Raw genomic sequence first — 22,620 nt, forward strand, 5'->3', positions numbered from 1 at the left:
TAAGAGGCAGAGGAGGAGGCGGAACTTGAATCTTAACCTCCTAAAGTTGAGTTTTATACTCTTTCCATAATTTTATACTGCCTACATAATGATATTTTTAAAATTAATGTTGAAATTAGAATCTACTAGAATTGGCTAATTATTTAATCTCCATAAGCCTAACCAAAAACCAAAAAGCAAGGCTTTGCTATTCAAATTATGCAAATTAAAGAAACTAAAACAGACCAGGTGTGGTGGCTCATGCTTGTAATCCCAGCACTTTGGGAGGCTGAGGTGGGAGGATAGCTTGAGCATAGGAATTCAAGACCAAGATAGCAAGACCCCATATCTACAAAAAAAGGAAAAACTTAAAAATTAGATGGGCAGGATGGCAAGTACCTGCAGTCCCAGCTACTCAGGAAGCTGAGGCAAGAGCATGGCTTGTAGTCTGGAGTTGGAGGTTACAGTGAACTCTGATGGTACCACTGAAATCCAGCCTAGGCAACAGAGCCAGACCTTATCCTAATTAATTAACTAATTGTTTTTTTTTTTTTTTTTTTTTTTTTTTTTGAGACGGAGTTTCGCTCTTGTTACCCAGGCTGGAGTGCAATGGCGCGATCTCGGCTCACCGCAACCTCCGCCTCCTGGGCTCAGGCAATTCTCCTGCCTCAGCCTCCTAAGTAGCTGGGATTACAGGCATGCACCACCATGCCCAGCTAGTTTTTTTGTATTTTTAGTAGAGACGGGGTTTCACCATGTTGACCAGGGTGGTCTCGATCTTTCGACCTCGTGATCCACCCGCCTCGGCCTCCCAAAGTGCTGGGATTACAGGCTTGAGCCACCGCGCCCGGCCTAACTAATTGTTAATAAAGCTAAAACACTTTAAACATATATGGAAAATTGTATTCTAGGATGAATACTTTTCTCCACCATGGGAAATTTCTACTTAATTTTAGATATTCTAAGATTAAGATAGGCCAGGCGTGGTGGTTCACGCCTGTCATCCCAGCACTTCAGGAGGCTGAGGCGGGCAAATCACTTGAGGTCAGGAGACCAGTCTGGCCAACATGGTGAAACCCTGTCTCCATTAAAAATACAAACATTAGCTGGGCGTGGTGGCATGTAACTGTAATCCCAGCTACTGGGGAGGCTAAGGCAGGAGAATTGCTTGAACCCAGGAGGGCGACGTTACAGTTAGACAAGATTGTGCCACTGCACACCAGCCTGGGGAACAGACCAAGACTCCATCTCAAAAAAAAAAAAAAAAAAAAAAAAAAAGGAAAAAAACCAAAACTTTCTTAAATGTAAATATACCTATTTTAAAACACAGTAATATATAAAAGTCTATGATGATACATCATCAAAATCGCATCTTATTTTTGTTGTCACCCAGGCTGGAGTGCAGTGGTTCGATCTGGGCTCACTGCAACCTCCACTTCCTGGCTTCACACAATCTCCTGCCTCAGACCCCAAGTAGCTGGGATTACAGGTGTGTGTGCCATCACACACAGCTAATTTTGTATTTTCAGTAGAGAGAGGGTTTCACCATGTTGGCCAAGCTGGTCTCGAACTCCTGACCTCATATGATCTGTCTGCTTTGGCCTCCCAAAGTGCTGAGATCATAGGTGTGAGATCATACCTTGCCTGACACAAAATAACATCTTAACATAATTTCTAGCATTTTGGAATCTGGTTCAAAAGGAATGAACAACAATGTATTAATAACATTATCTTTATAAGTGAGGCTAATGTCCACTATTTTTGCATTCTTAATTCCATCTGCAAAATGAGGCAAATAATGAATTGTTCCCAGTTTCACACACAACATTATTCTCATTGACCAAGCTTTTGTTCATCATTTGTTTTAAACCAGTTGTTTAACAAGCCCTGAAAAAAAAACTATTATTTTCACTGTGACCAGAAATTCCAATTAATGGTCTCAATATAAATGTTAAGGGAAAAGTAAACGTTTTCCAATTATGTACGACTTAAGGAGTTCCATTTTTCTAAGCAAAAGAATTGTAAATTTGTTTAGCATAGTCCCCCAATTTTAATGAACAAAGTTGATATAAAATTTAAATCACTTGATACCAATATGAAAGGAAAAAAGAATAAGAACAAACTACATTTTTTGAGAGACAGGGTCTCACTCTGTCACCCAGGCTGTACTGCAGTGGAGCAAACATGGCTGACCACAGCCTTGACCTCCTAGGCTCAAGTGATCCTCCTGCCTCAGCCTCCCAAACTGTTAGGATTATAGGTGTGAGCCACTGTACCCAGCCAAGGATATTTCTAATTTATTTGTGCTTTCAGGAGAAAATACTTTTTAAAAAGGAAGTAGTGACAGTGGGTCAGTCACAAAGCCCTAATTCAAAGGGTTTCCAAATCTCACACATGCAGAAGAATGAAAAAGCCAATACCTTAGAGAAGTTAGGAAATATATTAAGAAGCTTTATGAACACAATTACCACAAATCAGACCAATGTTAATAAATGATAGCCAGTAGTCTTAGACTTATTAACACTGCTTTGATGCTAGAGACATCTATAGTTCAATATGCCAATGACCATAAAGACACATTACCAAAAATATGGAAATATTTAATTATTAAAATTTTGGTTAATTTTGATTTGTGTATTTTACCAACTTAAGCATTCACGATATATAAATGTATGATCAAGATGTCAAAGCTGATGTTCAAATTTCGTAAACACGATTTTCAAGCAAACACCTAAAAACAGACTAAATATCCTGAAGTGGCTGCGAGATCTTGTCCAGTGCTCTTATCAATGCAGAAATTAAGAGCATGTAACAATTCATTAGTAACCAATAAAGGTAGAATAGCTGGCACCTGAGTGCCTATTGCAAGATCTGGGGAAAACAGAGGACATCTCATTTAAATCTCAAAATCACTTTCCAAGAAAGGCATTATTATTCCTACTTCATATACAATGAAACAGAATCACAAGGCAGAAAGTGCCAGAAATGGCATTCAAACTCCAGTCCAGTTCTAAAGCAAGAAATGTTTTCCATTATATCATCCAGAAACTCAAATATACCCACAGCAAGTAAGATCTCTTTTCTATCAGCTAGACATCACTGAGAAAAAAGGTTCGTATTTTAGCTCCAACCATGAGGTCTGGAACAAAAATGCTTTCTCACAGTTCTTTAAACTGGCTACTTGTATTCCCCCTTCTCATTTCCATCACCCCATATGGTGGTATGACAAAGGAAATTCAAATGCACAGGCTAAAAAACTCGGTGTCTTCCTAAATAATTTATTTTACTCAATAAATTATAGAGAAATACTTTAATGAGAATAAATAGGCCAGCACAGTGGCTCATGCCTGTAATCCCAGCATTTTGGGAGTCGGAGGCAGGTGGATCACTTGTGGGTCAGGAGTTTGAGACCAGCCTGGCCAACATGGTGAAACCCTGCCTCTACTAAAAATACAAAAACTAGTCAGGCATAGTGGTGCATGTCTGTAATCCCAGCTACTCGAGAGGCTGTGGCATGAGAATCACTTGAACCCAGGAGGCAGAGGTTGCAGTGAGCTGAGATTGTGCCACTACACTCCAGCCTGGGTGACAGGGCAAGATTCTGTCTCAAAAAAATAAAAAATGCAGTTTGAGGCCGGGCGCGGTGGCTCAAGCCTGTAATCCCAGCACTTTGGGAGGCTGAGGCGGGTGGATCATGAGGTTAAGAGGTCGAGACCATCCTGGTCAACATGGTGAAACCCCGTCTCTACTAAAAATACAAAAAATTAGCTGGGCATGGTGGCGTGTGCCTGTAATCCCAGCTACTCAGGAGGCTGAGGCAGGAGAATTGCCTGAACCCAGGAGGCGGAGGTTGTGGTGAGCCAAGATCGCGCCATTGCACTCCAGCCTGGGTAACGAGCAAAACTCCGTCGCCAAAAAAAAAAAAAAAATACAGTTTGTCTTTCTGAGAATGTAGGGTAACATTTTAAGCCTAGACATGAATGCTAAATAATGTATTATACGGGTAGGGGTATTGGGGAAGGATAACATTAGGAGAAATACCTAATGTAGATGATGGGGGGATGGATGCAGCAAACCACCATGCCATGTGTATACCTATGTAACAATCCTCAATCCTGCACAATCTGCACATGGACCGCAGAACTTAAAGTATAATAAAATAAAAGAATGTATTGTAGCCTATACCTGGTCTCAAAAAAAAAAAAAAAAAAAAAAAGAATACCTGGTCTATCTAGAAATGAACCAATTAGTCTTTTCCAAATTCTAACATGCATTTTGAGTCACATAAACTATGTGTTCTGAAAGCAGGACAAATAAATTTGTCCTCAGGTAGGAATGAATGGTCCTGCTCTCTAATTTAAAGCATCAATGTCTTACAAATACTGTTTTTATTGCCATTAGTTTAATTAGATTCATACTTATAGCATCGACTTTTTCAAAGCAACACTTTTTCTCTCATTTACCCCTGTACATGTGTGCCTATTTATAAACAAATTGATTTATAAACTCTAATATCTTTAGTTTTCTCCTCTGGTATCAGACTGTCTTGCTCCCTGCTCCTAAACCCAAATATGGTGTTCCCTATTCTAATCACTTCTAATTGTGCTACTGCTGCTAGAGGAGAGGGCCTCAACTACCAGTTTACAGGCTACATCTGGCCTGAAGACATAAATTAGATTAGATAGATAGATGACAGATAGCCAGCTAATATATTGAATATATATTTTTTAAAGATGGGTCTTGCTACGTTGCCCAGGCTGGAATGCAGTGGTTATCACAGACACTTTTATAAAGCATTGCAGGCTCAAACTCCTAGCCTCAAATGATCTTCCTATCTCAGACTGTCAAGTGGCTGTCACTACAGATGTGTGCCACTCTACAGATGTGTGCCACTGTGCCCTGCTAAAGATATGTTTTTATATGAGCTTAAGAAGTGTTCTTAAAATTAGGAAATAAAAAAAGAATTTCCAGCTTCTCTTGAATACTCCTAAGATCTAGCAATCTTGGAATCCTATTGTCACAAAACTACAATTTACTAGAGTTGACATTCCTCACCTTTCGAGGGGCATGGATTTCTCAGATCATCTGTCTCTTCCAACTCAGATGATTCATTTACATTATCTATCTAACCAATATATTCCATCTCTACTTACCTGTGACAATCAAAACTGTTAATTACAGACAGTATTTTATTTATTTATATTTGTATTTTATTTTCTTTTTTGGAGACGGAGTCTTGTTCTAGTTACCCAGGCTGGAGTGCAATGGCTTGATCTCGGCTCACTGCAAATCCACCTCCTGGGTTCAAGCGACTCATGCCTCAACCTCCCAAGTAGCTGGATTACAGGTATGTGCCACCACACCTAACTAATTTTTTGTATTTTTAGAAGAGACAGGGTTTCGCCATGTTGCCCAGAGTGGTCCCAAACTCCTGATATCAGGCAATCGGTGCACCTCAGCCTTCCAAAGTGCTAGGATTACGGGTGTGAGCCACCGCATCCAGCCAGAACGTATTTCAGAATTTAAAAAAATCACACACACACACACACACACACACACCCTTTTAATACTCTAATTTTTAAACATTGCCTCAGTGTTTAGCTTCTCTTTAATCACCTAAGCAATTATATTTTCTTCATATAATTCTTTTTTTTTTTTTTTTTTTTTTTTTGAGACGGAGTTTTGCTCTTGTTACCCAGGCTGGAGTGCAATGGCGCGATCTCGGCTCACCGCAACCTCCGCCTCCTGGGTTCAGGCAATTCTCCTGCCTCAGCCTCCTGAGTAGCTGGGATTACAGGCACGCACCACCATGCCCAGCTAATTTTTTGTATTTTTAGTAGAGACAGGGTTTCACCATGTTGACCAGGATGGTCTCGATCTCTTGACCTCGTGATCCACCCGCCTCAGCCTCCCAAAGTGCTGGGATTACAGGCTTGAGCCACCGCGCCCGGCTCATATAATTCTTTCTGTACTCTATAACTTTCTCAAAACCACTGGTTTTTCTTTTTCTTTTTTTTTTTTTTTTTTTTTTTTTTTTTTTTGAGATGGAGTTTCGCTCTTGTTACCCAGGCTGGAGTGCAATGGTGCGATCTCGGCTCACCACAACCTCCGCCTCCTGGGTTCAGGCAATTCTCCTGCCTCAGCCTCCTGAATAGCTGGGATTACAGGCATGCACCACCATGCCCAGTTAAATTTTTTGTATTTTTAGTAAAGACGGGGTTTCACTGTGTTGACCAGGATGGTCTCGATTTCTTGACCTCGTGATCCACCCGCCTCGGCCTCCCAAAGTGCTGGGATTACAGGCTTGAGCCACCGGACCCGGCCACCACTGGTTTTTCTTAGTTATCCTATTAGTAAGTTCCAGAAAGAACGATGTTATAAATGTGGTATGTTCAGTCATAAAAAGGAGAATAAAACTATAGGCTGTATTTATTTATTTATTTATTTTTAACTATAGGAATTCTAACTTTCTTTTTTTTATTTTATTTATTTTTTTTTTTTTTGAGTTGGAGTTTTGCTCTTGTTACCCAGGCTGGAGTGCAATGGCACGATCTCGGCTCACCGCAACTTCCACCTCCTGAGTTCAGGCAATTCTCCTGCCTCAGCCTCCTGAGTAGCTGGGGTTACAGGCACGCGCCACCATGCCCAGCTAATTTTTTGTATTTTTAGTAGAGACGGGTTTCACCATGTTGACCAGGATGGTCTCGATCTCTTGACCTCGTGATCCACCTGTCTCAGCCTCCCAAAGTGCTGGGATTACAGGCATGAGCCATCGCGCCCGGCCTGGAATTCTAACTTCCAACTAAAATGTTTGAACCAGAAACAGCAGTCCACTACAGATATAAACAGTTAAATTAAAAAGTAAGCTATTTTTAGAATCTCCTGCAGAACAAAGTTCAAATTCCATAGGAAAAAAAAAAGAAATTCAAAATAACAAGTCATGGCCGGGAGCAGTGGCTCACACCTGTAATCCCAGTACTTTGGGAGGCTGAGGTGGGCTGATCCCTTGAGTCAGCAGTTCAAGATCAGCCTGGGCAACATGATGAAACCCCATCTCTATCAAAAATACAAAAATTAGCCAGGCATGGTGGTGCACGCTTGTAATCCCAGCTACTTGGGAGGCTGAGGCATGATAATAGCTTGAACTCTGGAGGCGGAGGTTACAGTCAGCTGACATCACACCACTGCACGCCAGCCCAGGCAAAAGAGTAAGACTCCATCTCAAAAATAACAACAACAATTCACTGCCTAGAAACACTTTGTGAAGGCATACTGTCATCACTTTGTTGCTTTTTATGCTTTTCATTTTCACGTTGTCCTAGGACTGCTTTTCATTTTGTCCTGGGACTGCTGTTTATGTCACCACAGATGATTAAGGACATGATGTGACTTACAACGAGAAAGCCTCAGATAAATAAAGGTTTAAGAGGCTGTGGAGGTCAGACACAGTGGTTCACACCTGTAATCCCAGTACTCTGGGAGGCCAAAGCAGGCAGATCACCTGAAATACAGGAGTTCGAGACCAGCCTGACCAACATGGAGAAACCCCGTCTCTACTAAAAATACAAAATTAGCCGAGCGTGGTGGTGCATGCCTGTAATCCCAGCTACTTGGAAGGCTGAGGCAGGAAAATCACTTGAACCCAGGAGGCAGAGGTTGCAGTGAGCAGAGATCGAACTGAGCCGAGATTGTGCCATTACACTCCAGTCAGGGCAACATGAGAGAAACTCTGTCTCAAAAAATACCCAAAAAACAAAAACCAAACAAACAAAAACAGGCTATGGAAACTAAACTGCTAATCAGCTAAACTGGAATTTTCTCCTAATATAAGACTGACTGGTAAAACATCATTCCAGAGAATGCCATTATTAGTTCAACAGTTATTATATCTATACTCCGTTAGCCACAACTGTTCCCTAATGGATCAAAATTATGCCACTGAATTTTAATTTAGGCTGACTGGTTCTTTTTTTTTCTTTGAGACAGAGCCTGGTACTGTCGCCTAGGCTGGAGTGCAGCGGTGTGATCTCAGTTCACTGCAACCTCTGTTTCCTGGATTCAAGCAATTCTCCCCACTCAGCCTTCTGAGTAGCTGGGATTACAGGTGAGCAACACCACTTCCAGCTAATTTTTGTATTTTAGTAAAGAAGGGGTTTTGCCATGTTGGCCAGGCTGGTCTCAAATTCCTGGCCTTAGGTGATCTGTCCACCTCAGTCTTCCAAAGTGCTGGGATTACAGGCATGAGCTACTGCACCCAGCCTGGACTTCTTTTTTAAATTTAATTTTAATTTTAATTAATTTATTTTAAGACAGGTTGTGCTCTGTTGCCCAGGCTAGAGTGCAATAATTGGATCACAGCTCACTATAACCACAATTTCCTGGGCTGAAGCAATCCTCCTGCCTCAGCCTCCTGAGTAGCTAGGGCTGCAGGCCTTTGCCACCACACCCAGCCAATTTTTTTTATTTTTAGTAGAGATACTGTATTTCCCAGGCTGGCTCTACCTCCTGAGCTCAAGCAGTCCTCCCGCCTCAGACTCCCAAAGTGCTGGGATTACAGGTGTAAGCCACAGCGCCCAGCCATGACTTGTTTTTATTTTATTGTATTTTTGAGTCAGTTTCAAAAACGGGGTTTCGCCATGTTGGCGAGGCTGGTCTTGAACTCCTGACCCCAAGTGATCCACCCGCCTCAGCCTCCCAAAGTGCTGGGATTATAGGCCTGAGCCACTGCACCCAGCCAGCAGTGAAATATTCATAAAAGAGGAGTGGAGCGCCAGAACACTGAGACAAATCTGCCTGAGTACAAAGCAGTATCTCTCACCAAACAACTGAGGAAAAAGTACTGCCACCATCATTTCACCAGTAATAGTGGCTCACTAGCAGTCTGAGGAGGTGGACATAAGGTTAGATGTGTGTGAGAATGAGTAAGATTGCAGGAGATTGCAGGAAATGGGTAGAACAGTTGTGACACTTGCCACCACCCACATACCTGGACATTTACTCTGTTGGGAATTACCAAGCTAGCACAGAAGCTGATAAGTTGAGCTGTTTAAATTTCAAAACAGAATCCCCTAAATTCATCATCACTAACAGAATGAAGAATTCCACTATATTCCTGACATTGTTATTCCTTATATTGGTCATTTTAATTGTTTTCTAGTTGTTAGAAAAGTTTAAAAAAAAAAACATCGTAAAAACGACCTCAGAAAAGTTTAGGGTCAGGTGGGGTGGCTCACACCTGTAACTCCCGGTACTCTGGGAGGCCGAGGAGGGGGAGAATCACCTGAGGCCAGGAGTTCAAGACCAGCCTAGCCAACATAGTAAGAACCCCACCCCCGACTACCATCTCAATTAAAAAAAAAAAAGAAAAAAAAAATAGAAAAAACTTACATGTATTTTACTCATGCAGAAAAAAGGGGAAACTTTGTAGAACTTACCCTCCATTTCTTACAGGACAAACTTTAAACTCTTTCCCATAGCAATTAAAGAAAATCTTACTAATTTAGTCACAGCCTTTCTCAGCATTATTTCCCAAACCCAGTTCCACAATTTAGGCAATGTCCTGTTTGGGTTTTTTCTGTTTGGGTTTTTTGTTTTTTGTGTTTTTTTTTTGGACTTTCCTGCCTCAGTGCACTTTCACTTTGTATTGTGCATTCTGGTGTGCCATTTCCTGGCCTCGTGGAATCTTATTCAAGAACAAAGTCAAACGTTACCTGCAACATGACGCCTGACCCCCAAAGGCACCTACAAACTGGCAACTCTGAACTCTCCTAAAATGTTCATCTCCCCTATTTCTTGTGTGCAGAACTCTGTCTTATTCATAAGAGGCCTTAGAATCCCGTTCCTTAGCTGACTCAATTATGTTTGAACTAAACCCTGTTCCATTCACTAAAAGGGTAGATGAGGGACTCTGGGTACAACGGTAGGGGTAAAAATGGATCAGAAAATATAGAGCTAGAAACCTAAAACCAACAAGATAAAAGGAAAAATGTGAACCATAGAAGCCACACTTTTAAAAAATGTGCATTTGTGTATTAAGTAAGGGGCATGAATCCCTGGACTCATGTTATTTGATGATTTGCCTCTTCCTGTTAAATGCAGAGTGCTGATTATTTGATTGCTCTAGTGTCATTCGATTTGGCTTTAATACTTCAAAGAAGCTCATTTTGACGAAACAGAAAACTTACCTTATCTCCCATAAAATGATTTCCAGTAAATTAATCTGCTTCCCTCCAAAGTCACACACTCTGTCAAAAGGATAAATAAACCTAACGCCGTAATAGCTTAAATACGTTACCTGAAAGAGTAACTATTCCTCTGGGTTGAGGCTGAAACCGCAAATATTTGTTACAAAAGTCGGCAGATTCCAGGGCCAAAAACAAAACATTGCCCAAAAAGTAACCCGCTGTTTGGCCCACGGAATTGCAAGTAGAAGCATAACCCACGTTTTCCCTGGATAACATAGTTAACGCCCAACCATCCACAGCAATGTCCTGAGTGGCGGCCAAGAATTCAAACAAAAAGAAGGTCACAGTGAGAGCAACCACGTCGGGTGTTCTGCCATCGGTATTTCCGAGCAAACGGTCCACCTGAGTGGATAAATATATCATGAAAAGTCCTAGTATATACTGCGTCGGGACAAGCCAAGATTTGCGACGACCGAAGTTCTTAACGTAGACTGCATCAACCAACGGGGCCCAGAGTAATTTGAGACTGAAGGGCCAAAAGACAAAACTGAAGAAAGCTTGGTCCGTATAGCTAACATTTTTGCTTTGCAAAATGAGTGGGATGCTTCCCGCCAAGCCCAAGGGAATGCCCTGAAGCACGTAAAGAAAGAGTAGCAGCAAAATGTTGCTTAGTTCGGCTCGGAAGCTCCGCGGGGCTTTTAAGAAGTCGCCAGTGCCGGTATCCCCCAGAAGAGCTTCTCTGTCCCCTTCCCCGCCCGCTGAGTCCAGATGACTGTCATCCCAACCTCCCGGCGGCAGGGGACCGCTCTTCATATCCAGAGAGTGGCTGAAATTCCCTGGCCGCCGTTGCCGACTGCTGTCCTTGTGAGAGATGGTGGGCGACATATCAGAGACGATAGAGAGTCCCGTTTGTGGGGAGCCGGGGCTGAGCGTTTTGGATCCCTCCAGTCCCAGGTCCAAGGCTGTAGCGCTGGACCAGGGTTTCGGTGGTTCACGGGATGGTGGCAGGGAGCAGAGCGACAAAGGCACTTCTTACTGCAGCCGGGAGTGCTGAAGCCGGGACCCAGTCCCCTGGCTCGAGGCCCAGAGGATGCCTGGGTAGGTGCCCCCTGGAACCGCGTCAAGGAGCCTGAAGGAGACCCCCGGGCAGCCGCGCCGGGCTCGGGACTGGAGGTGTGGGCCGTGGTGCCGCGATGGAAATCAGCTCCTACCCGCAGCGGGACCGAACGGCCGGTCTCCCGACCCAACACCTCCAGCTCTCGCCGCTACCAATGCAGCACAGAGCACTTTCTCTACAGGACTCCAAAATAAGGATATAACTTCCTGCCTCGCTCTTCAGGAAGTGGTCCCAGTCTCTAACAGGTCCCTTCCCAGCCGCCAGAGCAAGCCAATCAGGAACACGCTCCAGTGGCCGAGTCCGGAAGCAATGCTTGGTGGGAACCCGCAATCTTGGCGACCGGAACCTTCGGGGAAGATTAACGCAGGCGCACCATGCGGCCGCGGCGGGGCGCCGCGCGAGCTCGGGCTTTGTGACAGCGCATGCGGCTGTCTGGAAAGCGTGGGCCTCGGTCATTGGGCAGGAACGGTCACGCGACAGCGGCTAGCTCCAGGCCAGCGCTGGCGGTTGAGTGATGTAATCACGCGGGGTCTGTAGTTTCTGCGGCTGTAGGTTTAGTGGTTGTGCTCATGACAGGCAGTTCCTGAACTCTAGGCTGGGAATTGTGCCATGCTGCTGCTTTCGTGGGCCATGGGCCGACCAGAGACGAGGAGAAGTTTACGAAGTTTTTGTATCAGGATCCAAGATCGCCTTGTGCCCCAAAAAGGGTTGAAAAAGTCCTAACTGAAGAAGCACGTGCCTTACGGAGCCTACGTATTTATGGTACGAATTAAACTGCTCAAGGAGCGCTAGGTTTGTCTGCAGTCCGTTTCTCCCTCGTGGTGGAAGACTGGTAGGGACACTTGGTAACCAACTCTAATTACATTGGTGGTTGGATGACTCGTTAAAAAGTCAGGAAACAACAGATGCTGGCGAGGATGTAGAGAAATAGGAATGCTTTTACGCTGTTGGTGGGAGTGTAAATTAGTTCAACCATTGTGGAAGACAGTTGGTGATTCCTCAAGGATCTAGAACCAGAAATACCATTTGACCCAGCAATCCCATTATTGGCTATATATACCCAAAGGATTATAAATCATTCTGTTATAAAGACACGTGCACACATATGTTTATTGCAGCCCTATTTACAATAGCAAAGACTTAGAACCAATCCAAATGCCCATCAATGATAACACTGGATAAAGAAAATGTGGCACTATACGCCATGGAATACTATGCAGCCATAAAAAAGAATAAGTTCATGCCCTTTGCAGGGACGTGGATGAAGCTGGAAATCATCATCCTCAGCAAACTAACAAAGGAACAGAAAACCATACACCGTATGTTCTCACTCATAAGTGGGAGTCGAACAATGAGAACACATGGACACAGGGAGGGGAACAGCACACACTGGGGCCTGTCCGTGGTGGGAGGAAAGGGGAGGGAGAGCATTAGGACAAATATCTAAAGCATGCAGGGCTTAAAACCTAGATGGTGGGGCAGGGTACCAAGGCTCACGCCTGTAATTCTAGCACTTTAGGAGGCCGAGGCGGGCAGATCACGAAGTCAGGAGATGGAGGCCATCCTGGCTAACACGATGAATTCCCATCTCCACTAAAAATACAGAAAATTAGTTGGGAGGGTGAGGCAGGAGAATCAATTGAACCTGGCAGGTGGAGGTTGCAATGAGCAGAGATCAGGCCACTGTACTCCAGCCTGGGTGACAGATTGAGACTCTATCTTAAAAAAAAAAAAACACTTAGGTGATGGGTTGATAGGTGCAGCAAACCACCATGGCACATGTATACTTATGTAACAAAACTGCTCATTTAGCACATGTATCCCAGAACTTAATGTAAAATTAAAAAAAAAAAAAAAGGAACTTGTAGGCCAGGTACAGTGGCTCACACCTGTAACCCCAAAACCTTGGGAGGTCAAGGCAGGCAGATTACCTGAGGTTAGGAGTTCAAGACCAGCCTGGCCAACATGGTGAAACCCTGTCTCTACTAAAAATACAAAAATTAGCTGGGCGTGGTGGCAGGCACTTGTAATCCCAGCTACTTGGGAGGCTGAGGTGGGAGAATTGCTTTAATTCGGAGGCACAAGTTGCAGTGAACCAAGATTGTGCTATTGCCCTCCAGCCTGGGTGACAAGAGTGAGACTCTGTCCCAAAAAACCAAAACAGAAAGAATTTGTAGACATATTTAAAACCACCAGCTTGGGAATGAGTGAATCATTTCAGTTAATCTGAAGATAAAAGTCATTCTCTAGTTCAGGGAAGTTTTATTCTATTATCTTAGCAATTATATGTAGTAATTTAGGTTTGGTTTGCTTTAATTTGGTTTGGTTGGGGCAGGGCCTCCCACTATCACCCAGTCTGGAATGCAGGGGCACGATCACGGCTCACTGCAAACTCAACCTTCCAGGTTCAAGCAATCCTCCTACCTCAGCCTCCGTTGTAGCTGGTACTATAGGCATGCACCACTATGCCCAGCTAAATATTTTATTTATCTGTAGAGATGGAGTCTCACTATATTGCCTGCAGTGGTCTTGAACTCCTGGGCCCAGGCAATCCTCCTGCCTCATCTTCCCAATGTGCTGGGATTATAGGTGTAAACTACCACATCTGGTTTCTGCAGATTTTGAAGGCTTTTTTTTTTTTTTTTTTTTTGAGACAGAGTCTCACTCTGTTATCTGGAGTACAATGGTGCGATCTTGGCTCACTAAAACCTCCACCTCCCCAGTTCAGATGATTCTCCTTCCTTAGCCTCATCAGTAGCTGGAATTAAAGACATGCACCACCACGCCTGACTAATTTTTTCATATTTTTAGTAGAGACAGGGTTTTATCATGTTGACCAGGCTGGTCTTGAACTGCTGACCTCAAGTGATCTGCCCACTTCAGCCTCCCAAAGTACTGAGATTATAGCTGTGAGCCACCACACCCAGCCTTTAAGGTTTTCTTAATTGGAAAAATCTGGGGGAGCGGGCAAGAAAAAAAAAAAGAAATTTTATGAAGGAAAGTGTAATTCTGGCTTAAGCAGAGGTGCCAATGGAAGTATATTAGTGTGTTACAAATATTTAAAATACTGTATCTGCTATATTTATTTATCTAGCCCCTAAATCCTATGGGTTATTATTATAAATACTACTAACTATAGTTCTATTACATATATAATTATATATTAATTTATAACTCTAGTTAATACTATTAATCTTGGCATACCTACTCTATGTACCTCTGGATTCTGATAATTTAGCTACTCTTACATATATTTCCTAGAACCTCAAAAAAATCCTAGCGACATCAAGGATGAAAAGGAACATGGACTACTGAAACAAGTTATAGTCCAATTACTTTAGAATGATATTTAGAAGTTATAACAAAAATTGGCTGAGTGCAGTGGCTCACACCTATAATCTCAGCACTTTGGGAGGCCAAGGTGGGTGGGTCACCTGAGCTCAGGAGTTCGAGACCAGCCTGGCCTACACGGTGAAACCCCATCTCTACTAAAAATACAAAAATCAGCTGGTTGTGGTGGTGCATGCCTGTAATCCCAGCTAACCAGGAGGCTGAGGAAGGAGAATGGCTTGAACACAGGAGGTGTAGGCTGCAGTGAGCTGAGATCTCGCCACTGCACTACAGCTTGTGCAACAGAACAAGACTCCATCAAAAAAAAAATTGGTATCTATGGGTTACCATAAATAAAAAGTTTATATTTCCTCAATATAAACTCTCAGGAGTATTCTGGCATATTCAGATGGCCTTTTTGTACTTACTATATCAACCATCCTGCTTTTTCCATATTAAAAATAAATCTCTCAGTAACTCATCATTTTTTTAAAAAACTCAGTTACCTTGCCAGGAGTCCAGGACACAGGATTCTACCCTGGCTAGGAGTTTCTAAACTAAAACATCTGATGACACTATGATGCAAATAAAAAAACAAAAAACAGGTTAAGAGACCCCACAGACTAATCTGAATGTCTTGTCTGAAATAGTCCAAAATAGGCCAGATACAGCGGCTCATGCCTGTAATCCCAACACTTTGGGATGCCGAGATAGTAGGATCACCTGAGCCAGGAGTTTGAGACCACCTGGGCAACATGGTGAGATGCTGTCTCTACAAAAAATCAAAAAATTAGCCTGTAATCCCAGCACTTTGGGTGGCTGAGGTGGACGGATCACAAGATCAAGAGATCAGGACAATGCTGGCCGACATGATGAAACTCCATCTCTACCAAAAATACAAAATTAGCTGGGCGTGGTGGCACAGGCCTGTAGACCCAGCTACTCGGGAGGCTGAGGCAGGAGAATCGCTTGAACCTGGGAGGTGGAAGTTGCAGTGAGCTGTGATTGTGCCATTGCACTCCAGCCTGGGCAATAAGAGCAAAACTCCATCTCAAAAAAAAAAAAAAAAAAAAAATAGCCAGGCATGGTAGCGTGTGCCTGTGGTCCCAGCTACAAGAGAGGCTGAGTGGGAGGATCACTTGGGCCTAAGAGGTTGTGACTATAGTGAGATATGTTTGTGCTACTGCACTCTAGTGTGGGCAACAGAGCAAGACTGTGTCTCAAAAAAAATAAAAAGTCAAAAATAATACTACCTTTTTCTATTTACAGGCCAACTAAGAAAAGCTGAGCTAACACATCTTGTACGGATCAAAAATAGATGATTTGGCCGCACAATGGTACATGCCTGTAATCCCAGCACTTGAGAAGGCTGAGGTGGGTGGATCACCTGAGGTCAAGAGTTGGATTGTAGCCTGGCCAACGTGGTGAAACCTCATCTCTACTAAAAATACAATAATTAGCTGGGTGTAGTGGCAGGTGCTTGATAATCCCAGCTACTCCTTAGGCTCAACCAGGAGAATTATTTGAATCTGGGAGGTGGTAGTTGCTGTGAGCTGAGATCACACCACTGCACTGCAGTCTGGGTGACAGAGTGAGACTCGGTCTCAAAAGAAAAAAATGAAACAGTCAATTTATTTGTTGAAGGCCACTTGGTTAACTAAATTGACCAAACTGATCCTTGAGATTTATTCCCCTGAACAGGTTTAGGCTAAAAAATTAAATACAAAATAGTTCCCATATATGTCTTATAATATTTATGACTGTTTTCATTCTTTATGCCTTTCTCTACTACAGGGTTATCCAGAGCTGACATTCAACTGTTAATACTGCACCAAATAGATACCAAATCCCTCTTGGTCAGGTCATCTCTTTAGGAGCTACATTTTTTTTTTTAAGACAGAGTTTCGTTCTTGTTACCCAGGCTGGAGTGCAATGGCGCGATCTCGGCTCACCGCAACCTCCGCCTCCTGGGTTCAGGCAATTCTGCCTCAGCCTCCTGAGTAGCTGGGATTACAGGCACATGCCACCATGCCCAGCTAATTTTTTGTATTTTTAGTAGAGACGGGGTTTCACCATGTTGACCAGGATGGTCTCGATATCTTGACCTCGTGATCCACCCACCTCGGCCTCCCAAAGTGCTGGGATTACAGGCTTGAGCCACCACGTCTAGCCTAATTTTTTTTTTTTAATGGAGTTTTGCTCTTGTTGCCCAGGCTGGAGTACAATGGCGCAATCTTGGCTCACCGCAACCTCTGCCTCCCAGGTTCAAGAAATTCTCCTGCCTCAGCCTCCCGAGTAGCTGGGATTACAGGCATACACCTGGCTAATTTTGTATTTTTAGTAGAGACGGGGTTTCTCCATGTTGGTCAAGCTGGTCTCGAACTCTCAACCTCAGGTGATCTGCCCGCCTCTGCCTCCTAAAGTGCTGGGATTACAGGTATGAGCCGCAGCACATCCAGGAGCTAAATGGTACAGTCCTGGTTTAACTGAGGTGTAGGTGGCAACGTAATGTAATGCCAAGTATTACACATCGTAAGCCAGCCAGTCATTCATAATATATATTCCACATCAAAATTCTCAAGGCAGGCCGGGCGCGGTGGCTCAAGCCTGTAATCCCAGTACTTTGGGAGGCCGAGGCGGGTGGATCACAAGGTCAAGAGATCGAGACCATCCTGGTCAACATGGTGAAACCCCGTCTCTACTAAAAATACTAAAAATTAGCTGGGCATGGTGGTGCGTGCCTGTAATCCCAGCTACGCTGGAGGCTGAGGCAGGAGAATTGCCTGAACCCAGGAGGCGGAGGTTGCGGTGAGCCGAGATCGCGCCATTGCACTCCAGCCTGGGTAACAAGAGCGAAACTCCGTCTCAGAAAAAAAAAAAAAAAAAAAAAAACTCTCAAGGCTTTTTAGAGAATCCATAAATAACCGAAATTGTTTTCTCTGAACCTGGAGTGGCAGTTTTAACACATAAATCCCAAACTGTTTATCACTTCTCCCTTTGAAATGCAGAGTCCACACCCCTTCCCTTGAAATTTTTTTTTTTTCCGACAGGGTCTCACTCTATCATCCAGGCTGGAGCACAGTAGAGAGCAGTGGCACGATCTCAGCTCACTGCAACCTCCACCTCCGAGGTTCAAGCAGTTCTCCCATCTCAGCCTCCCAAGAAGCTGGGACTACAGGTGAGCACTACCACACCCAGCTAATTTTTGTATTTTTAGTAGAGACTGGGGGTGGGGGTGGGGGAGTCTCACCATTTTGTCCAAGCTGGTCTTGAACTCCTGACCTCAGGTGATCCACCCACCTAGGCCTCCCAAAGTGCTGTGATTACAGGAGTGAGCCACCACGCCTGGTCCCCTTCCCTTGAATTTACACATGACTGACCAACAGAATACAGCTGAGGTGTTGCTGGGCTAATTTCCAGGCCAAAGTCTTAAGAAACTGAAAGTTTGTACTTTCTTTCTCTTGAGACACTCACTCCTGGAATTGAGTCCCATGAATTAGGGGAAAGGCTATGTGGAAAGGAACTAAGGCCTGCAGCTTGTAGCACTGACTGAGCTCCCAATCAACAGCACCAAATTGCCAGCCTTGTGTGTGAGCTATCTTGGAAGAGAATCCTCCAGCCCCAAGTTGAGCCACCCCTACTAATGCTAAATGAAGAGTAGAGACAAGTATTCATGGCCAGGCCATGCCCAAATTGCTGTCTTCTCAGAAGACTTAGTGGTAGTGTCCTTCCAACACAAACTGAAACATTTCTCTACAAACCTGGGAACCCACCCCCACCAGGCCCTCAATGTCAGCAAATGTGGAACAAATGTCACTATCACTATGAAAACAAAACTGATACTGCATGGGACCTTCAGCCCATACTGTCATGAATAGCTGTTTTTGTTTTTTATTTTTTGCATTTTCAATTCCCCTAACTCACTTCAGTTAATATAATTTCCCCTTTTCTTTGGAAAACAAACAAACAAATTGGTTAACCACTGCTATTAATACTGCTAGTCTGTTTTAGAAACAAAATAAAAACAGAATTTTACTGGAAGGATATTGATGGCCTCCCAGAATCAGTGGAAGACCAGGACACCCAGCTTAGCAAAAACACAAAAATCAAGGTGACGTAATACTAGACATCAGGAATTACAGCAATAAACTTCAAGAACATTTTTCAAAAAACTACTCCACTGCCACGGCTGTGATGTCTTTGCTTCAAGTTTTTCCTAGGCTCTATTACAAAAATTAATACTACCATCTAGTGGATACCTATGTCTGACTGCAGATTTCTTCTCTGGTTTTCCAGTCAGTTCACTAAGATCTGAACTGTGTCTTCTATCTATATATTCCTCAGAATTTTTAAATTATTTTTGAGGTGGGAATCAGGTTTATTGAGGTATAATTTATATCCAGCCAAATTGGCTCTTTTTAGTATATGGTTCTATGAGGCTTTTTTGTTTTGTTTTGTTTTTGAGACAGAGTCTCGATCTGTTGCCCAGGTTGAAGTGGCACGATCTGGGCTCACTGCAATCTTCGTCTCCCGGGTTCAGGTGAATCTCCTGCCTCAGTCTCCTGAGTAGCTGGGATTACAGGTACCTGCCACCACAGATGATAGATTTTGTATTTTTGGTAGAGACTGGGTTTCACCATGTTAGCCAGGCTGGTCTCCAACTCCTGACCTCAGGTAATCCACTTGCTTTGCTTTGGCCTCCCAAAGTGCTGGAATTACAGGTGTCAGCCACTGTGCCTGGCCTTTTGTTTTCTTCTGAGACAAGAGTCTTGCTCTGCTGCGCAGGCTGGAGTACAGTGCTGTGATCTTGGCTCACTGCAACTTACATCTTCTAGGTTCAAGCAATTCTTGTGCCTCAGCTTCCTGAGTAGCTGAGCCACCACACCGTCTAATTTCTGTATATTTAGTGGAGATGGGGTTTTGCCATGTTGGCCAGGCTGATCTTGAACTCTTGATCTCAAGTGATCTGCCTGCTTTGGCCTCTCAAACTGCTGGGATTACAGACGTAAGCAACCATGCCTGGCCCTATGAGGTTTTTGGATTTGTTTTGTTTTTTAAATTTCCATAGGTTTAGGCTAGGCATCGTGGCTCATGCCTGTAATCCCAGCACTTTGGGGAGGCCAAGGCAGGTGGATCATGAGGTTAGGAGTTCAAGACCAGCCTGGCCAACATAGTGAAACCCCATCTCTACTAAAAATATAAACATTAGCTGGGCACAGTGGCTGCTGCCTATAATCCCAGCACTTTGGTAGGCCAAGGTGGGTGGATCATGAGGTCAGGAGTTTAAGACTAGCCTGGCCAACATAGTGAAACCCCGTATGTACTAAAAAATACAAAAAAAAAAAAAAATTAGCTGGGCGTGGTGGTGGATGCCTGTAGTCCCAGCTACTTGGGAGGTCGAGGCAGGAGAATCACTTGAACCAGGGAGGCAGAGGTTGCTGTGAGCTGAGATCACAGCACTGCATTCCACCCTGGACTCTGTCTCAAGAAAAAACAAACAAACATACATTAGCCGAACATAGTGGTGCACACCTATAATCTCAGGTACTCAAGAGGCTGAGGCGAAAGAATTGCTTGAACCTGGGAGATGAAGGTTGCAGTGAGCCAAGATTATGCCACTACACTCCAGCCTGGGCTACAGGGTGAGACTCAGTCTCAAAGAAAAAAAAAATTCTTTTTTTCCTAGGCTTTTGGGGGAATGAGTGGTGTTTGGTTACATGAATAAGTTCTTTAGTGGTGATTTCTGAGATTTTGGTCACCCATAACCCCAGTTCTATGCGTGTTAACAAATATATAGTTATAGAACCACCAACCACAATCAAGATAAGGGATAGGTCTGTCAGCTCCAAAGACTACATACCTTTGTCCCCATCTGAAGTCAACTTCCCCAACCTCTGGTAACCACTGATCTATTTTTTCTCCCTATAGCTTTGCCTTTTCCAAAATGTCATGTAAATGGAATCATACAAAATGTAGCCCTTGAGTGTGTCTTCTTTCAGTCACAATGCACTGAGATTCATTGATGTTGTTGTCTCGCATCCCCCACCTCCTTTTTTCTCTCCAGGAATACTCCATTGTATGGATGTACCATAGGGTGATTATCTACTGACCAGTTGAGGAACATTTGGATTGTTTCCCATTTTTTGTGGTTATGAATAATGTCACTATAAACATTTAGATACAGGTTTTTGTGTAAACCTATCTTTTTTTTATTGCATTTTAGGTTTTGGGGTACATGTGAATAACATGCAGGATTGTTGCATAGGTACACACGTGGCAGTGTGATTTGCTGCCTTCCTCCCCTTCACCTATATCTGGCATTTCTCCCCATGCTATCTCTCCCCACCTCCCTACCCGCCGTATACCTAGGAATAGGATTGTTAGGTCTTATTGATATCTGTGGGTTAGGGGAGGTCCCCAAATGCCGGTGGGGCCTCAGCCCCAGACAGTGTACAGGCTCTAGACATCTTCCCAAGAAGGAATTCAAGGATTAGTTGAGGAATAATAAAAGTGAAACCATCACTGCAAGATTATTACTGAGAGAGTGAAAGGGATCTGACCCAACCAACTTCATCTTGCCTCAGATCTCCAAGCTGTCCTAGTTCATTCCTGGGCGTTGGCCAAACTAGCTTTGGGAGGAACTTAGTTTATAGTTTATAGTTTGAAGCAGAGATGGTAACAGCCCTTTCCCAAAACAAATCCCCTTCTTGCCTGGGGAGTAGACTGCCTTTGTAGGCCTAACAAATTAGTCAAAAGATTATAAATTATGGTTTGGGGTCTTGCAGCTGGAGGATACAAGATTCTGACCCTCCCCAAATTGCTCCTGGGGATAAAAATCACTATTATAGTCTAGGCATGGTGGCTCACACCTGTAATCCTAGCACTTTGGGAGGCCGAGGCAGGCCGATCACCGGAGGTTTGGAGTTGGAGGACAGCCTGACCAACATGGAAGAACACCGTCTCCACTACAAATACAAAAAAATAGCTGGGTGTGGTGGCGCATGTCTGTAATTCCAGCACTCAGGAGGCTGAAGCAGGAGAATCGCTTGAACCTGGGAAGCAGAGGTTGCTGTGAGCCAGGATCACGACATTGCATTCCAGCCTGGGCAACAAGAGCAAAACGCCATCATAAATAAATAAATAAACAAAACCTAAGGCCAGTGCTTGAGGTATTTTGAAGACCCTGTCCTTGATGGATCAGCTTCAGCTGGCACCACCCAGATGGATAAACTGCCTCATCTGATCTTGTGGCCCCCAGCCAGGAACTGACTCAGTGCAAGAAGACAGGTTGGACTCCCTACGATTTTCATCTCTGGCCTGACCAATCAGCACTTGAGGCTCACTGGCTGCCCCCACCCACTAATTTGTCCTTAAAAACTCTTATCCCTTATTCCACCTGATTTTGGTAAGAAAGGAAAAAAAAAAAAACAAACCAAAACTCTGATCCCTGAATGCTTAGGGATACTGATTTGAATAATAAAACTCTGGTCTCCCACACTGCTGGCTCTGCGTTACTCTTTCTCTATTGCAATTCCCGTCTTGATAAATTGGTTTTGTTTAGGCAGTGAGCAAGATGAACCCATTGAGCAGTTACAAAAATGTGGAGGTTTATTGCAAAGAGAAAATTACACATACAAGAAAGGGGAGTGTGAACATACTCGGGAGTCACACAGCCCAATGTGAGGTTTTTATCTTTATGAATTTATTTAACCAAGAAATGGAATATTCATGAAGAATCCTGGAAAAAAAGTGGAGATTTCTCAGAACTGTGGTACCATCCAGTTTTTAACCAAATATGGGACTGTCATCGCACTGGTGGGTGTGTGACTTAGTAAGTTAATAAGCATATAATTAGGTCCTAGGTGAAACCTAGATTAAATCCAGGGCCATGTTGTGTCCTGTTGGCCTTAGCAAGTTTGGCCCACACCCTGGTTTTTAGCCTTATTAGCCTCTACATTATGCAGCTATTTTAACAGTTTTTTTCCTTGCTACTTATGTGAAACTGTCGCC

At 43.6% G+C, this 22,620-nt stretch overlaps 1 protein-coding gene and 1 long non-coding RNA gene across 9 annotated transcripts in view; one reads left to right on the forward strand and one right to left on the reverse strand.

Annotated features, from left to right (window-relative positions):
• Positions 1–11,554, reverse strand: part of SLC33A1 (solute carrier family 33 member 1) — a 41,612-nt gene extending 30,058 nt beyond the window's left edge. For 2 of the 7 annotated variants that reach the window (XM_074405530.1, XM_039480288.2), the window contains exon 1: positions 10,274–11,545. In XM_074405530.1, the coding sequence (XP_074261631.1) occupies positions 10,274–11,048 (775 nt within the window). In that variant the 5' untranslated portion in view covers positions 11,049–11,545. Of the gene's footprint in view, positions 1–10,273 lie in introns of all 7 variants that reach the window. The other 5 variants (XM_074405526.1, XM_074405527.1, XM_074405528.1 and 2 more) reach the window with 5 other exon arrangements.
• A 214-nt stretch (positions 11,555–11,768) lies between these two features.
• LOC141585596 (uncharacterized) lies at positions 11,769–22,100 on the forward strand. 2 transcript variants are annotated; one of them, XR_012519149.1, is made up of 3 exons: positions 11,769–12,599; positions 15,880–15,984; positions 17,661–22,100. It is a non-coding gene; the product is annotated as an uncharacterized LOC141585596 (long non-coding RNA). The 2 variants fall into 2 exon arrangements; XR_012519148.1 differs by having other exon boundaries at positions 11,769–12,042.
• Positions 22,101–22,620: the final 520 nt, after the last annotated feature.

The sequence above is a fragment of the Saimiri boliviensis genome, chromosome 9 (assembly GCF_048565385.1).
Source record: "Saimiri boliviensis isolate mSaiBol1 chromosome 9, mSaiBol1.pri, whole genome shotgun sequence".
Classification (NCBI taxonomy): domain Eukaryota; kingdom Metazoa; phylum Chordata; class Mammalia; order Primates; family Cebidae; genus Saimiri; species Saimiri boliviensis.